The 17854-nt window shown below is 42.0% G+C and overlaps 1 protein-coding gene across 3 annotated transcripts in view; it reads left to right on the plus strand.

The window, feature by feature from the left end:
- The first annotated feature begins 6301 nt into the window (after positions 1–6301).
- GLS (glutaminase) overlaps positions 6302–17854 on the plus strand; it is a 63991-nt gene continuing 52438 nt past the window's right edge. Inside the window, exons 1-3 of one of the 3 annotated variants that reach the window (XM_069021995.1) lie at positions 6302–6660; positions 14727–14823; positions 15315–15436. In XM_069021995.1, the coding sequence (XP_068878096.1) occupies positions 6317–6660; positions 14727–14823; positions 15315–15436 (563 nt within the window). In that variant the 5' untranslated portion in view covers positions 6302–6316. Of the gene's footprint in view, positions 6661–14223; positions 14311–14726; positions 14824–15314; positions 15437–17854 lie in introns of those variants that run through there. The other 2 variants (XM_069021996.1, XM_069021997.1) reach the window with 2 other exon arrangements.

A 17854-nucleotide genomic window follows, 5' to 3' on the forward strand; every position in this document is an offset into this window, starting at 1 on the left:
AGGAGACTGGCAACTCACAGCAGCTGCAAAGGAAGGCTGAGGACTGAATCACCTGAACATTCCTCTTCCCTCAGTGCAGCAACAGAAATGAGAGGGTGCCAAAAATATCAGGCAGAAAGAAACATGTAGTTTTGCTGATTAGTTTGCCATTTCAGAGGTAGTAGGATTTTGTGGGTGCTGGCATTATACCCTGTACCCAATCAGAGTGGTTTCTATGTACTCTAGAGGAGCCTTCTGGAGGTTGAAGACTTTTCAACTATTTGGATTACTACTTATGATGAGACAGTTTCCATTACAGCCTAACTACTTGTTTTGCTTGCTTCATTTTACCTTGTTTTGTTTTGTTTTTCTGCAGGATGGGAACCCCTCCTCTTATGACTGGGTGTTCTGTTAAGCTTAAGCTTTTACATGGCCACAGGTATTTGTGAATTTGTGAAAGGGTAAAACCAGGGTTTTTCCCAACATGGGAGAATTAAATGAGATGCACTTTCATGCTTTGGCCTGAAACTCTGCCCCCCTCCCAGGGTCTTTTTAATGTGCTGAAATTCAGAGCTAAAAGCAATCATCTTAGGACAAGGGGAGGCTGCAGCACGCACTGGCTTCTCCATCACTTCAGGACTGAGGTGGCACATGTAAATGATGGAATGGGTTTGGGTTGGAAGGGACCTTAAAGATCATCTCATTCCAAACCCCTTCCATGGAGAGGGACACCTTTCACTAGACCAGGTTGCTCCAAGCACCATCCAACTTGGCCTTGAACACTTCCAGGAATGGGGCAGCCACAGCTTCTCTGGGCAACCTTTGCCAAGGCTTCATTAGCCTCACAAATGAAGAATTTCTTCCTAATATCTAATCTAAACCTGCCCTCTGTCAGTTGGAAGCCATTCCGCCTTGTCCTGGCACTGCATGCCCTTGTCAAAAATCCCTCCCCATCTTTCCTTAGGGCCCTTTAGGGGCCTAATAACTCAGGTGTTAATGGTCAGCCAGTGACTGCCCAGTACTGTGGAGCTTTGTACGTGACGAGTCAGCTTGTGGTCAGCCCAAGTGCTCAAACCTCTGCTAAATGCTGCCACCAATTTCCCATGTCTGGTTTCAAGAGCAGTGAGACATGAGCCCGTGGGCTCCCCTGAGCTCCCTCATGCATGTTAGATAGAGCAGTTGGATGATGTTGTCACTTGTTTCTCCTTGCTTGCACAAGGTTACCAAGGCCAGTATTTGAGGATTGGGAATACAAACAGAAGATCCAAATTTGCTCCCGTGCCCTGGCCTCCTGTAAGATCAAGACCTGGACTGTAGTAGTTTAAGAGATGTCATCAGAATTAAGCATTAAATGTGATTGTGGGTGGAATGCATGGGGTATGTAACAGTATGATTTAGATATGTTGTAGTGCAAGTAACATGCAGTGTGCTGGATGCAGCAAGGAATGCTTCTCTGGCAGGTAAGCTGTTGGCTTCTGAAGGTGAATGTTCTTGATATGTGAAGAATGTTGCCTCTGAAAAATGCTATTACTGATAATGAGCATGAGGAATGATGGTGCTGTCTAACCAACCAAGAGGAAAGGAAGCAGGTTAACAAATAGAGTAATAGGAAAAAATTGTGCCAGTCTTTGCAGGTCATCCTCAATAACCCTACTTCTGTGATTTGCTTGCTCTTGTTATATATACTAGAACACATCATATGTTGTCTGTCAACCACGCTAGGAATGTCCCAGGCCCTTGTAGTCTCTTTTCACGTCAGTCTCGGCAAATCCTCCAAATATTCTTCTCTTTGAATTAATTCCTCACTGCCTCTGTTTGCCTGGAATGTGAGTGATATGAACTGAGCTATTGACTCATGGATGCACTATGCAGGAAGGGCATTTTTGATTTTATTTTTATTGCTTGTCACTTGAGGTCACTCCCTCAGCCATTACTTTCCAGTTAAATAAATGCTCTGAATGTTTTCCTCCTTGTTGGATTTCTGACCTGTTATGCCCAAACATTTGAACATTCATTTTTTGAGATTAAATAGTAACTATTTACTGCTTATGCTTCTGTGCTCAGAGGAAGCTGTTCTGTATCCTCTGTACAATCCAATGGGGAATGTTTCTTGTGACTGAGCACCTTTCACTTGAATCAGTATAAAAATGTTACCCAAAGGTGCAGCAAACTAGCCTCACAAAAGAAAAAATATTTTTAGGAACTGCTCCTAGATTTGGTAGAAATACTTGAATAGATAAAAGTTTTCTCTGGTCCTTAGTTCTCTTTCAGAAAGCATTACCCAGCAACAAATGAAATGGAGCCAACATAACCATTTAAAATAGCAAAGTAAACAGTTCATGTCGTAGTCAAGATAATCCTTAATTTCTGCTGCTTATCTGAAATCTGCCCTGCTGATCTGATGGGAGGATTTAACCTTCCTGAAAGCTATCAGTGTATGTGCTTGAACTGAGAAGACCTCTTTCCACCTGCTTTTCAGAGCCCTTTCTCCTAAGAGATTAATGCTGCTATGCCCCTTTTAGAAAGGAAAACCTCTGAAATATGGATTATTTTTAGAGATCTATGCTAGGAATATTTTGCTATAATACAGCTTAAGGGAAATACTTAAAGAACAATGCCTATTTAAAAGATCCTCTTTTTTTTCCTTTCCTGAAGAACCTTGCTGTCTTAAATTAAAATAATTTTTGTCTTACAAAAGAACATGTATAGTTGTGGAAATTAAAAAGAGAGTAATTGGCTTATGGTTACTGCTGGTTGTGTAACCAACTCAAAATAAAAGCTATGGGGAATTTTAATTTCAAATTTCTTTGTACTGTGTGGAAACCATTTTGTAATTTTCTGTTTCTCTTGGGATATTATGTGAAACACAGAATGGCAGAGCAGATGGTGTGTCGTCTCTTTCCAAAGAGACGAGTAGTATCACTCTGTTCAAAGGAGAAGTCTAAAGGGGGTTTCACTGGGATATGGGAAAGCCCAGTCTAACATCTGTATCAACACAAAAATCAGTGTCAGTTTAACAGGTTTAATGGATAACACTTTTCCCAAGCAAATGGTTGTGTTTCTGATGCTATTTTTTACTACATTTCTTATGGCTCATTTTAAATTAAAAAAAAAAAAAATTAAAAATCTGTCTTTAGATTAAGACTCTCTGGTATACCTGTGGCAGTGGGAGGAAGGGAGAGAATCAGTGGGTGAAACGTCTCAGGCTTAGTCATAGTAGAAGCAAGGAGTGATGGCCTGAATTATGCAGCAAAAGTTCTCAGAATAGCGAATGAGTCACTATTGCCCTTGAACTTTCTGGATCTGAAGCTATATTTATCATTTTGCATTGTTCCCAAGCTGTGTATTTGTAGTCCCACACACAGAGCAACTTGCATTTTCTGCCCTCACGAGCTAAAACACAGACAGGGGAATTTCCAGGGAGAGAAGTCGAGGATTAATTTCTTTCAGTGAGTTTTAAGAAAAGCTTTAGTGAAGAATACATGCACTGGGAGGTATGTAATAATTAGTACTAATGTACTAATGTGAAGACAATACTAAAAGGTTAAATAAAGGAATAAGGCAATAGTGTACAAAGTGAAAAAGAAAAGAAAAGAGGAAGTGAGTAAAATGAAAGAGTTCCTGTGGGGTCAAGAACGTGTAGCATGGGGTACTGTTTCGAGAGGCAAATATTTTTGTGAATGCAGTAGCTTTTCTTTTTCCTTCCCACCACCTTATCTGCAATGTTCTGAACAGAAACCGGAACACTAAAAGGAAAGATCCAGATCATTACATTTTTCATTCTTCTGCTTCTTCTCCCCCTACAGTATAAAGGATGAATTAGACAAGCTTTTGCACCAGGTTGTGGCTAAACAGCTGGCTTAGAAAAGAGCACAGCCGTCACACCAAAAACCACCTTGGCACTAAAATTCAGAATCTTGTAATGTCTGCAGAGCTGTGTGTTCGATTAGTGACCAAATGCACATCCTGGAAGAGACAGCAGTCACTGTCTCTGGTCTTAGAGCAGCAGACTGTAGAAAGAATGGAAAAGGTGCTTGAGAGACTTCCATCTTTAGAGTATTTTACATAACAGAATTTTAAAAATGAGAAATATTATTATTGGGCAGCAGGATAAAGGAGGCAGTATTGGCTTGCCGAAAAGGACTTAGCAAATGGAAATCCAAAATTAGTTCCAGGAAATATAATAGGTAACGTAATAAGTACGTGAGAACTGCAGGTACTTTGCATTTTTGTATGTGAAGTTACTGCAGCACAGGATTACACATCCCACACTGGTATTTCAAGTTTCCTTGTTCAGTGGGAAGAAAAACCATTGGTGCGTGGAGGCTCATTTCATAGGCATAGATTATCAGCTATCTTTATATCTTCTTCCAAAAACCCTCATGGCTGTTGTGACAATTTATTAGCATAGGAAACCCCTGTGGATATTTCTGCTGCCATGTAAGTAGAAGCACAAGGAAAGACTATTCTCCATGTCTATTTGTAGTTATTTCAGAGTGCAGGAAAAACGGGTAACAGAACCCTCTCTGTTTTATGGGGGTCTTTAAGAGCAATTTACTGTGCCTAGACAGATGAAACTTTCAATCTGGGGGGGTAGTGGAAAACAAAATATCAGTACCTTCAGAGTAAAACACTTCCAATAAAGTGTGCAGCAAGATCATTCTAACTCAGAACTACAGCTTTTCCGCCCCCACCTCTGCCAAACATAATAAACATACCAGATGAAATAAACCTCAGTGCATGGGGAAATTGTTCACAAGGAAATTTAGCTGTAATAGACTCACAGCTCCACAAGTATTTACATTTTTGCTCAGAAAATTAAGATTCCTAAACTGAGAAGACTAGGGACAATTAAAAATCTAGTTTGCATGTTGGCATTATTGAGGAAGTAGGATGACAAGAAATCTCCTCTTCCACTGTTACCCATAATGGATACAGTCTGCTATTATAGATTTGTACTTATCTAGGACAAATTTAGCAGTTGGTGATCTGAACAAAGTTTCACCAAGTAACTGCAAAATCTGTGACTTCCAAAACGCTATATCCTGACAGCTGTGACAGAAGCTTAAGTGTATATAAGGACTGACATTTACACCTTGTGTCGAAGCCCTGCAGTTATTTTCTGCTACTCTTTTCTGGTACACTTTTGCTTTTAGAACTGCACTACCATGGGTCGGTGGTTCCCAAACTGGGACATGTAGGTGAGCAGCAGCAAAATTTCCACACTCTGATTAAATGCTTGACGATGTGAATGCGAAGAATGGCCGCACCCAGTTCACCTGGGCAGCCAGGTGGTTGATTTTTGTGGGTTTGTGTTTGGTTTATTTATTTTTTCCTGAAAACAAGAAACTTCATACATTTGACTGAGACTTACAGCCTCCACTGTAAGTTTTGGCAATGAGCTATGCAGTTACATTTTTATTGAAAGTATGTGGAAACCCCTTAGTAACTGCTCATTGCCAGAAGCATTTGGCCCAAAGAATGTGGGAACAAGAATTCCTCCTGAGGATATTTTCAACCGGCTCCTGTCTCCTGAACCTTTTCCTAGGGTGCCTGGTGTGTGGCTGGCACAGGCCCTGTGCCTCCTTCTCTCTTCTCTGTGGTGACCAGTGACAGGACCAGAGGGAATGGCCTGAAGCTGTGTCAGCGGAGGCTTCGTTGGGATATTAGGACAAGCTTTTTCACGCAGAGGGTGGTCGGGCAGTAGAACAGGCTCCCCAGGGAAGTGCTCACAGCCCCAGCCTGACAGAGTTGAAGAAGTGTTCGGACAAGGCTCTCAGGCACAGGGTGTGATTCCTGGGGTGTCCTGTGCAGGGCCAGGAGTTGGATTCGATGATCCTTGTGGGTCCCTTTGAAGTCAGCATATTCTGTGATCCTGCCGGCACGGGAGAGGCGGTGCACTTCGTAATCAAAAACATACAGTTTTAAAAAATGGCCATATCCATGGCAACCTGAACCCCACACCGCCGCAGCCCAGCCCGCTCCCAACGCCTTTACACGTCGCAGAGCGAGGGAGGGGGGAAAGGAAGGCGTGAGGAAGCGAATGAGAGAGGGAGGCGGCGCCCCGGGGCCCCCTCAGCGCGCCCGGTCCGCCCGCTGGGGGCGCTGCTGCTCCCGCCCCGCCGGCCGCGCGCGACACCAGCGGCCCCGCGGGGAGACTCGGCCCGCGCCGGGGGCGTGGCAAAGCTCCTGAGTGGCGTCCCCGTCGGCCAATGGGCGCGCCGCGCGCCTGACAGTTAGGCGGGCTCGGCCAATGGCGCGCGGCGGGGGGCGGGCGCGGCGCGGCGCGAGAGGCGCGGCCGGGCGGCGCGGCGGGCAGTCGGCGCGGTGGCGCAGGATGATGCGGCTGTGGCGCTCGGCGCTACTGCGGGAGCTGCTACTGCTCGGCCCGCCGGGGGCGGCCGGCGGCGGGGCCCCGGTCCCGGGACCCCCCGCCGGGACCAGGCGCCTCCCGCCGCCGCTCGCCGCCCTCGGCGCCAGCCCTCCCGCCGCCCGCCGCGGCCCGGCGGTGCTGCCGTCAGCGCGGAGTCTGTGCACCCGCTCGGAGGGAGCCTTGGAGGAGCCGGGGAAGGGGGCGCAGGCGCCGTCACCGACTCCCGGCGAGCCCCCCGCCGACAGCGGCCACAACAATAACCACGGCGGCGGCGGCAAGGAGGTGGCCGGAGGCGGCGGCGGGGAGAAGTGAGTGTGGAGGGGGCGGCGGGCGCGGGGGATGATGCGGAGGCGCCATGTGAGCGCCGCCTCCCCCTCGCACGCGTGGTGCCTGCGGAAGGGGCCGGGCTGGGCCGGGCGGGCGCTTCCCCGGCAGGTGCGGGGACCCCGGGGGTGCCGGGGTCTATCCCGGCCGCTCCCCGGGCGGTGCGGGCCCGGCTACCGGCGGGTCCCGCGGGTCGCGGCCGGGGGGTTCGGAGCGGGAGGGAAGCGTACACGCCTGGTGGGGGGGCGTGTGCGTCCCTCGGGGCTCCGCTCACCGCGGCGTGGGGCCCAGGCAGCGCCTCGGGCTTCCCCCGGCCTGCGGGTCCCTCCTGCGTGTGTGCGGGGGTGCCGTCCGTGGGGAGGCCCGGCGCAGGGAGCGTGCCGATAGGGTGGCTTTGGTAGGGTGGCTTTGGCTTTCAAGAGAAGCGAAAGCTGTGTCATCTCGCATTAATTATTAAAGGCAGTGTGCATGGTGAGTAGTGCTGCCTTGGAAGTTTTGCAGGATTGTCTTCTCCGCGTCTGTATCCACCTGGGTGCGTTCCTATGTAACCTGCCCTAGGGTGACCCAGCCTTGGCAGGGGGGTTGAACTGAGTGATCTCCGGAGGTCCCATCCAGCCCTCAGAATTCTGTGATCTAGTGCAGCCAGGGACAGATACTGCCACTCGTACGTGGTGAGTACAGATGTTTATAGGCAGGATGTGTGCCTGTGCCAAGAGGTCCCTTAGTGACAAAGGTACGTGCAGGTCATAGAATGATAAGGCTGTGTATGTTTATGGAGTTAATATTCCTTCACTCAGAACTTGAAATACTCCTAAAAAAAAAAGGTCAGAGACAGGTGTATCAGCTCCAGTTTTCTACCTGGTAATGACTGGTAGTGGATACCAGGGATAGAGTATAATGATGAGGTAAATGGATTGGCAGAGCATTCTACTTTGTTAGTCCTCAGCATTATGCAAGTCTTGAGTGTTCATTTCCTACCACCCCCTGTCTGACAGTCTATGCATTGGTTGTTTGAACATGGGTACATTTAGTATCTCAGATAACCTTTTAGAAGAAGTTTGACAGCTTAACTGCAAGCCCCATGATGACTTCTCCTTTGTGTGTGTTTGAAATGTGCCCCGTGGCATTCCTGTAGGCACCCTGTGTGCTGATTATGGGGTGGCATAATTAAAATTACACCCAAGCTGCTTTCCCAGGCTTTGCTATGCTTATTACCTAGATGAGAAGAGTAAATGACAGAAGGAACAGGGCCGAGAAAGGACACTTGACACTGAGCAAAGTCTCTGTTAGTCTAATGCTAAGAGGAAGTCTGGAAAGGATTCCACAAGGCCGGTCAGGAAGGCTTCAGTCCTTAGCTTGCTAATAGTTCTGCTTTTGAATTGTGGTTTGTGGGTTGGTTTTTTTAGCATGAATTTCAATATGGCAGGTGGGGAAGGAGGCTGTGGCCTTGCTCTCTGCTTTTTCCCCCCAGATGTGTTAGCTGCTCAGCCTGGTTCAGTGGGGTATAGCCTGCTTTGAAGGCATCACTAGTTACTTCTGCTCTCAGATGCCTTAAAAAATGCATGCACGTCAGGTTATGTAACCATGTACAATATAACACACAATCATACAGCTGTAATTTTTAAATATATGCTATTGTTCAACAAATATGAAGTCTCTTCTTTGAATTAGCTCTATATAGAATGTTTTGGAATTATATATATAATGAAAATTATTCTTCTGTGGCTTGAATAGGTGTGGTTTATAAAGATTGCACTTCTGTTTTCAAGCAGAAATACAGACATTAAAACTTTGGAAAAAACCAGCATGCCAGGTGTGATGGGTTTTTGGGGCTATTGCAAAGGTGATTTATTGAAGAGGCAATGTTTTCTTAAACTGAGCTGTTATTAGCTTCCTACAGCTAGCATCAATTAGTGAAATTCTTTAATTTCTAATGTGTGTGGTAAAGCTGTGTAATAACAAACCAGTTAAGCACTTTTAATAATTTTTGGCTTTTGACAAAAGGATGTATTTGAAAGTCAGATGCGTGTTCTTTGAGTCTTACTGCAGAGTGAACCGGGAGGAATTCTGTAAAACGTCTATCATATAGTTATGATCAAGGAAAAAGCAAGAAACTTTCTTTTCATTTCAGGTTGTGCAGGAATTCCTGGTGGGACATTAGTCAGGCTGCTGGATACTTTCATTCTTACTTTTCTTAATGCAGAACTATGAAAATCTTCCTTCAAGCATTTGTAAATGGTAGAATACGTGTGGAAATCATTGCTTTATTAAGACAGAGTACAGGGTTAAGAAGAAAAGTGAGGTTCTTCAAAAGACAGGTGTCTGAACTGCATCGACAGCTGGGCTAAGTCAGTGCAGTCTGTGTATTCTGCTGATTCCAGCACTTTGCCATCCGTAGTGTCTAACATTCGAGCGGTGTTTGGCAAGTGGTTTGTGGACCCAACTGGCAATAGTCCTTTTTACTCTTTTTTTTGTTTGTTTGTTAGCATTGGTGGGCTATTTTTTTTTTCTATTTGGTTATAAGGTCATGATTCTGGGATACTGATATAACCCACAGTGTCAAAAGGCAGCAGTAAGGTTTTCCTGATTATTTGCTTGTCTAACAGTTCTTGCATAGAGAGAGTAGCAGTTGCAAGTGAAAGCCTAAAATGTTCTGTGCAAAAACTGTAGAGAAATTTAGAGCAGTTGAATTCCTCATAGAATAAATTATGAGGTCTGTGGCTGATGAAATAACTAGTATCCCATTGCATAACCAGATCCCCTGTGCATTTTTTCCTTCACATCTTCCACAACCTCCTTATCCCTGCTATCCAGCCTTCACACTGTGTATCCAACTAAAACTTAATATATTTTGGAGAGGAAAAATAATTGAGCTTAAACTGAGAGTGGTCACAGACTGGTAAATTTAATTAATGGGAACTGTGGATTAAAATGCAATAATATCTATGCTCATGCCTGAGTTATTAAAACACAGTAGCCTAATATACTCCTCAGTTATAGAGGCGTATAATATTTAATACCCTTTGCTCCTACTTTCAATATAACTGTTCTTTTCTTGCTTTTACTTTCAGTATAAGAGTGCATTGTTCATCTTGCATCTTATGCTGGACAGTAAAGGGATCAGTTTATCTTAGTAGAAGCTATTTCTAAATTACAAAGGCCTTGATTAAGGTGACAGGGAGGAGCAAAATGTGAGTGACCCTAACTTTTGAAAGCTAAATTGCTCACTTTTTACAGCTGCATATACTGCTGGACACTAGTATATAGAATATCACAAAGCGGTTAAAAAAAATGTTTCATTAATTTTTTTAAATGACAAGGGAGTGGTAGTGCTCGTTTTTAAGGCAGAGATGAATTCTGGAGATACTTTTAAAAATAAATTTGCTTTTACAGCCAGGCCCGATTACAGAGGAATAACTAATAACCAGGTAGTGGTTCATTTTGCTGATACTCCTGTGGAGTGTGGATACAATACTCAGAGATGCAAGAAACAGTTAGAAATGCACTTTTATTAGACCTTTCATAACTTCTGTAGAGGCCAAGGTTTTGAAGCTACAGTTCTTTGTTTTACCATAAGCACTTTGATAGCTATTAAACATGTCTATCTTTGGTCTAAGTTTATAAATATGTAGTTTCCTCTTGAATCTTGTTTAAGTTCTTGGGTAATTAGTTACCCACCTCTGTTATGGGACCAGCGTCTCACTATACAAGTGGACAGAAAGTAGTTTCTTAGTGACTTGACAAGTGTTTGTGTCTCTTGCTTGGAAATATTTATCTGTATTATGGTGACAACTTCTTCAAGGTGCCTATTTTAGATAGAGGGGCTATCTGACTGTGACTTGCAGCTTTCATAGAATCCCAGAATAGTTTGGATTGGAAGAGACTATTTAAAGGTCACTTAGTACAAACCCCTCTGCAATGAGCAGGGACATCGTCAATAGATCAGGCTGCTCAGAGCCTCATGCAATCTGACCTTGAATGTTTCCAGGGATGGGGCATCTACCTCCTCTCTGGACAGCCTGTTCCAGTATTTCACCACCCTCACCATAAAATTTCTTAATTGTATCTAATATAAAGCTGTTCTCTTTTAGTGAAAAACCATTATGCCTTGTCCTATTGCAACAGACCTTGCTAAAAAGCCTGTCCCCATCTTTCTTATAAACCCCCTTTAGGTACTGAAAGGCTGCAGTGCGGTCTCCCAAGACCCTCCTCTTCTCCAGGCTGAACAACCCTATTTCCCTGAACCTTACCTCTTCACAGGGAGGTGTTCATCCCTCTGACCATCTTGGTGGCTTCCTCTGGACCTGCTCCAACAGGCCAATGTCATTCCTGTGCTGAGGACTCCAGAGCTGGATGTAGTACTCCGGGTGGGGTCTCACCAGAGCAGAGTGAAGGGAAAATCCCTTTCCTTGACCTGCTGCCCACACTCCTCTGGATGCAGCCCAGGACACGTGTGGCTCCAAGTGCACATGGCTGGGTCATGTCCAGCTGCTCCTCCACCAGCACCCACGAGTCCTTTTCGGCAGGGCTGTTCTTGATCTGTTTGTCCCCCAGTCTGTGTTGATTCCAGGAGTTACTGTGGCCCAGGTGTAGAACCCTGCACTTGGCTTTGCTGAGCTTCATGAGGTTCACACCTGGACAAGCTTCTTCAGTTTGTCCAGGTCGTTCTGAATAGTGTCCCATCCCTCAAGCTTGTCACCTGCACCACTCAGCTTGGTGTCATTGGCAAACTTGCTGAGGCTTCATTCTGTCCCACTGTCGGTGTCATTGATGAAGATACTAAACAGTACTGGTCCCAGTACAGACCCCTGAGGGACCACTGCTTGTGACAGTAATTGTGACCTCATTTTTATGACTGGTGTCATATTTGTTAATAATGCCTGAAAGTATTATTAGCAATATCATATCTCTATATCATTTGTTGTTCTGTAAATCCTGTTCTGCATTTTGGCAGTTCTGTCTTGAAGTACAAAGTAGGAATCTTCCGTGTTATTTGAAATTTAATTTTGTTTCTATCCTAGAAATGCAGCGTTTGTTAAAATGAAATCATCCCCAGAATCTGGTGTAGGCTTTGTACTGATGCAAAAGGAAGAGCTGAAAGAACGAATGATACGGACTGCAAAGTCCTTGTGCTTGGAATTCCTATATTTTTTTTTCTTTATATTTAAAACAGTCCACCAGTATTGTAGCCCACAGATTAGTACACTACCAAAGAAGTCTAGTTGTTTAATAGTCTGGTGCTTACTTGTTTTTTTAAAGAAGGTAAATAAGTATCAAAAGTCATTATTCTTGAAATCAGGTAAACTGGAATTTCCACTTAATTTGACTGTGAAAATTGCAAGTTCCCTGACCTGAAAAACAGCTTTTTTTACATGTGTGGAGCAGAATTATCTTGCTAAGTGTGCTCCCAGTGCCAAAACACATCTTTTAGGTTAAGCAAACATTGGTTACTGACATCACTGATCTGATAAACTGCAGAGCAAGCCTTTTCACCCCTATTTAGCTGATAAACTTTATGAAAAGGTGGACTATTTGACGAGGAGCAATTTTCTGTAAATATATTGAATGTCATCCTCTTTGCTTTGGTAGTCCGTGCAGCTCCATTGTTTAATTAGGCTGAGTGACCCAATATTGAACAACAGCAGATGTGAAAGATATGAAAACCATGTTGAGAGATTTTCTGCTGTGAAAGGTGCACATCTCTTTAATAGATTAAAAGCCTATGAAGAGGCAGCTAAAATCTTGGTTAAATGTCTGAAGTATTTTTCTGCACTTTTCCAGATAGAAATTCTTGGAACAGCTGTAAAATTCTGAGTAATTGCTCAGAAATGTGTAATTAAATAGGTTATCAGTTAAAATTTCTCATTGTGTTTGCTGGCTGGTTTTGCTAAAGTGAAATAGGAAAGTTTCCTCTGCCAGACCTTCAGCAGTCCAGGAATGACTCGTGTAGCATAGACATCCCTTAAAACATGAGATCTTGACACGTCGGGGAGCTCAGTTAAAAGCTCTGTGTAAATGATGAAGATGTAGGGGTGTAGACGATGTAACTTAGCATAACTTTTCAAATTAGTTCCCTGCAGAATTAGGATGCAGACACAGGGTGAAGCTTTAGTTACTGTGTTGGTAGTTCTGGTTCTGTTGGCTTGACTGGACATACTGTCCCCAAAGGACTGAAAGCAAAATATGCTGCCTGGAAGACCTGAATTTTCTTTAGGAAAAGGGCTGCTCAGTAATTTGCTTGAGGTAGTAGCAAGCGTTTGTCTTGGTTGAATTGCCAGCCTGTCTGTGCATTAGTCAGCCAGCATAATTTAAATTAAAAAAAAAAAATCTAGACTGTAAGACAAGGAAAGTTCTGTTGGCTTACAAAGCTGTCTTCTGTTCTTAGTATGTAAATACAGTGTTTTAAATTAGAAAATGAGAGGTGGTATTTTTTACTACTGGTTTTCATAGCTAGTTACTAGGAAAGGAGGGAGGCAAGGGCAATCTAGAGGTTGTCTTAAATTTAAAAGGGTATTTGGATATAATCAGATTTTTATTAAAAATAATCATAAATCTGACTTGTATAAGTATTGGGAGAGGAGAGGATTAAACGTCAGTCAGCAAGATTGCATTGGCCTATCTAGGGTCTGTGCTTAGTTGTAGCATTTTACTTTTGCAGTTAGAACCCTGAGTTCTGTTATTCAAAGTTTACTAATCTCTTGAAAACTCATGACTAGAATTTGGACCTGCTTTTTGTACACGCTTGCATGAATGTATAAAAATACATAAATGGCCACTGAGCATTCTAGTTTCAGGCATTAGTTTATCTGTTACTGTATAGTAAGAAAGTATTGCCAGTATTAATAGATTATAAGATAGACCTTTACAGTCGATGGCTAGAATAATGTAAGGCTACATACTCTGCATTTTAGTTAATATCTACATTTGTTTTCTTTTGGTTTTATGTATGTTTGCTTGTCAAACATTGGAACATTGGCTTTTTTTTGTCTGGAAACAAACCTAGGCACTTCAGGGGACCAAAGGATGGGAATCCCTTTGCTGTTGCTGCCCCTCCCAGTCTCAAAGTTTATGTTCTACTGCTTACAGGCCAAGTGTAAAGACTTGGGCTCCTGCCTGCTGCAGGGTGCTTTGGAATATCAAGGAGAGCGAAACATTTTATGGGTTAAATCTATAACATTCCAAAGGCTTTGAGGGAAAGCTGTCAGCGCTACAGCTTTCTGTCTTAGAAGGAATCTCAATGCTTAGTCTGGTAGGTTTCCTTCAGATTTCACATAAAATGGAGATGCAGGTAACAAGAAACTGCAGCCATAGGGGAAGCCTATCCTGGAGTGAAATAGGTAGCACCTGGGATCTTGGAGAGCTGGTGTGTTTACACTGATAAGCACAGTGGCCATTAAAGGTGCATCTACACTGGGTTTACTTAGCTAAGTAGGTGTGATGAGAGTCACTCCTTCTGCTTCAGGTGCTCTATTATGCTGCAGATGTCTTTGCTTGTTTCACAGTAACTGATGGGCCTTACATAAGCTTCTAGAAGGATAAGGACTTCAGGACTCCTCTGTGGAGTCCTGAAAACAGGACTGTTTTGAAGAAAATATTACACATTTATCATCTCCTCTTGCCTGTAGAACAATTGGGTCAGTATGCTCTACAACTTTATTATGAGGCATATACATCTTGGAATCTTATAAATAATTTATCCTCTTGCAAGTAACATAGCTATCTTTGGTAACATCAAAAAGAGGGATATGTGATTAATCTACTCTCAGAAAAATCTAAATGTAATCTTAGCAGTAAATGTATGACAGTAAAAATATAACTGTGTTGCAGTTAAAGAATGTTTGCTACTGTAAAATCTACTTGTAATGTTGCCCTTTTTTTTTCTACTTAAAGTCAAACTAAGCTTTGTGTTCACTGATAAAAACGTTCTTTGAAATTAGTGGTAGCAGTTACGTTGGTAGTGAAAATGTGTTTCCCTGAAAGTAATGCAAAAATGTGTATAAATAAAAATAGGCACTAAAATAATCTACACTTTTTTTTTTCTGTTTTCCAGTAAAGTGAAACAAGGTCTCCTTCCCAGTTTAGAAGATCTACTTTTCTATACTATTGCAGAAGGACAAGAAAAAATACCAGTTCATAAATTCATAACTGTAAGTTTACTGTTCCAGAGTGCTGTATGAAAGCTAAGTACCGCAAGGTTATTTTAACATTCTAAGTGCAAGAATGCAAAGCAAAGAATTTCTGTCGACCATATTTAGCTGTGGGAAGGAATATAACTGTTGCTTTTCCCCCAGTGCTGTTTCTGTAGTTGGGTAAGAGAATGATTATATTAATGTTATTATTCACTTCTTTGATGTGCAAAAGAGTATGCTTGAAAGCGTCTGTGCCTATGGCACAGCTCAGTAGTATTTGTGCTTGTGTAAAATGTAGTTGGACCACTGGATTTCAAGTAATATTAATGCTTTGACATAAAATGCAGCCAAAATTGCCAAAGGAAATTGCTAAAGAATCAGCAAAGTGTCGAAATGTCTCTGTTGATAATGCAGTGGCAGATCTCTTATAGTGATAAACGCTGAGCAGTAGATAACTTGATTGTAATAGCATATCATTTCACCTAGTAATTACTGTTTTATCATAATAGGCACTCAAATCTACAGGATTACGTACATCTGATCCACGATTGAAAGAGTGCATGGATATGCTAAGACTGACTCTTCAGACAACTTCAGATGGTGTTATGCTGGACAAAGACCTTTTTAAAAAGTAAACATTCTGTCAATTATGTAACTATAATTCTGAATGAATGCTGTCTGTGTGTTACTGAGTGCTGTCTTAAGGAGAGACATAAGGTATATAAATCGATTAGAAAGGTAGTCAAATGTACACTCCTCATGCTGTTTTGGTAAAAGTTTGTTCTCAGATTTCATGCAGCAGACAGGCTCCATGATCTCCACAAGAGTTTAATATGTCAATGTTGTTTGCATGTGTTTTCACCCCATACTGCAACTCTTGGTCAGATGCCAAACAAATGATTTGATGCAGCATGAAATGTTTAGTAGGATTATGTAAAACTGCTCTCTCACTACATCGTCAGGTTTTAATCTGAAGTTCAGGATGCTGCTTCTGTGTGGTGAGATGTTCTGAGCATGTGTGTAATTCTAAAAGTGAGTATGTGGGAAACAGTGATTTCAAGATATGTGGAAATGAGAGGGGTTAGGATGGCAGACATTCCTTTGGTCTGTTTTGGAGAAGACCTGTGTGCTGTATTTTAGTGATGCTTTTATTGTTTTTTTTTTTTTAGCAAAGTCTGTAAGCTGAATAGTATAAGCACTGTTGAGGTTGTCTTCTGTTCATTTCAAGCACACTCCTTTGCTCCTCTGCTTGCAGCTTTTGTGTGCCAAAATATTGGAAATTTGGAGGTTCTTAAATTTTGAAATGTAATTTTTAGGCTATTTTTCCATCTGCATTTTAATTCCATTTACAGGGTAAATCATAATATTTAAAACTTATATACACACATACAAAATTATATGTGCAAATATTATACATATATAATATGTTTATTTTTTTATACATATAGGTATATAAAATATATACAGTATATGCTTATGCTATACTGTGTATTTGCATAGTTTATATAAGTGTAAAAGTATAAACATAAAAGGTATGTATATATATCTTAAAATATGTATAAACATTTTTGGAAATAGATTGAGAAAAAGTGAATGTCTGTGTGTGAGAGAAAATAACAAACCAACTCCTTAAGCAGATGTGAGATACTTTGTAAAGATCCAGCATGCACTAACTTTACTCCTGTGTTAAGTTCCAGACCAGGTTTTCACTGTTTTTACTGTCAGCCCAGTAAAAACTCGGAATTGTTAGATTCAGAAACCTTCCTGGGTGTATGGATGGTTTGGAAAGGAAATGCATTAGCTATTATGTGTTACATTTGTACTAAAAGGCTTATTTGTCACAGTACACTCTGAATTACGTTTTAGGCAAGGGCTGTACATTTGAAAAAGGACAAGTGATTGCTAATTAGCAGGATTATCTTATGTTCTATGTCACACCTCTGGGATTCGATCCTCCGTGTGAGGAGAGTAGTCATTACTATAACAATTTGTGGAAAGCTTACACGGTTGCTTCTTGTGTAGGAAGGATTTTGAACATAAAGATTATACAGACATGGAGAGGTGAATCTTATTTCACATAGCAAGTTTTTCTTTGCAGCAGCAGAAGGTTCCTTTGCAACCTTTTTCGTAAATTAAAAACCCCCAAACTTCACTTACCTGTTCCTTGTAGGGACACTGCATTTGTTGTGAAGAGACTTGCACAGAGTCCCTGTATTTTCTTCTACAAGTGTTTAAGGTGTGAAATATAACTAATGTATCTACTCAACTGTACTTACCTCAGGACTTTGAAACTTCAGTTCCCTAAGCATAAAAGTCAGTGGTGTAATTCTCATCTTGAATTTGAATCCAAAGCTGCCAGATCACATAAAGTATCAAGGTTAAGTGATCTGGAGTAGTGGTAACATAAACTTGACTAAATCAATGTAGAAATTGATTCTACTAAATCAGTAGAAATTAGCTGTAAAATACACCAGCTCGTATGTCTATATTGTCTGTTTCTGTATGCCTTTTTAGTGGTTCTAAACATTAGGCTCCAATTTGACTAAAAGTGCATTATTTTGGAGTTTTTTGGCTCCACATCAGAATCTCCATGTTACAGGCAGAACAACTTGGAGTTTTAATCTTTCATGTGTGGAATTTCTTGAGTTGAAGATTTCTGGGATGCACATTTTGGAGAGAGTGCTGACATATTTATGAATTAGTTGTTTATGTTGCTAACATGGCCATGATGTGGTCTTTGCAGAGTGAGACCAAGCTGCTACTGAAAGCAGTGTGACATGCTGGTTAGCTTGCTATGTGAATTTTCTTCTTTCTGGTATTACTTAATACAGTAGTACTATCTATTATTAGATGAAACTTGGGCAACTTAATAAATACGGAAGATTGTACTTGCTAATCTTCCTTACAAAGTGTGCACATTTTGACATGCCCTGTGTTTTTAGAAGTTTCTATGACGTTGTAGCCAGTTTGTCTGGAAAAAAGTCTGATAATATTTGTAAGAAATCCTCCTACTCCTCTTAGCTTTTCCTTAACTCATAGCATGTTCCTA

Source organism: Aphelocoma coerulescens, chromosome 7 (genome assembly GCF_041296385.1).
Source record: "Aphelocoma coerulescens isolate FSJ_1873_10779 chromosome 7, UR_Acoe_1.0, whole genome shotgun sequence".
In the NCBI taxonomy this organism is placed as follows: Eukaryota; Metazoa; Chordata; class Aves; order Passeriformes; family Corvidae; genus Aphelocoma; species Aphelocoma coerulescens.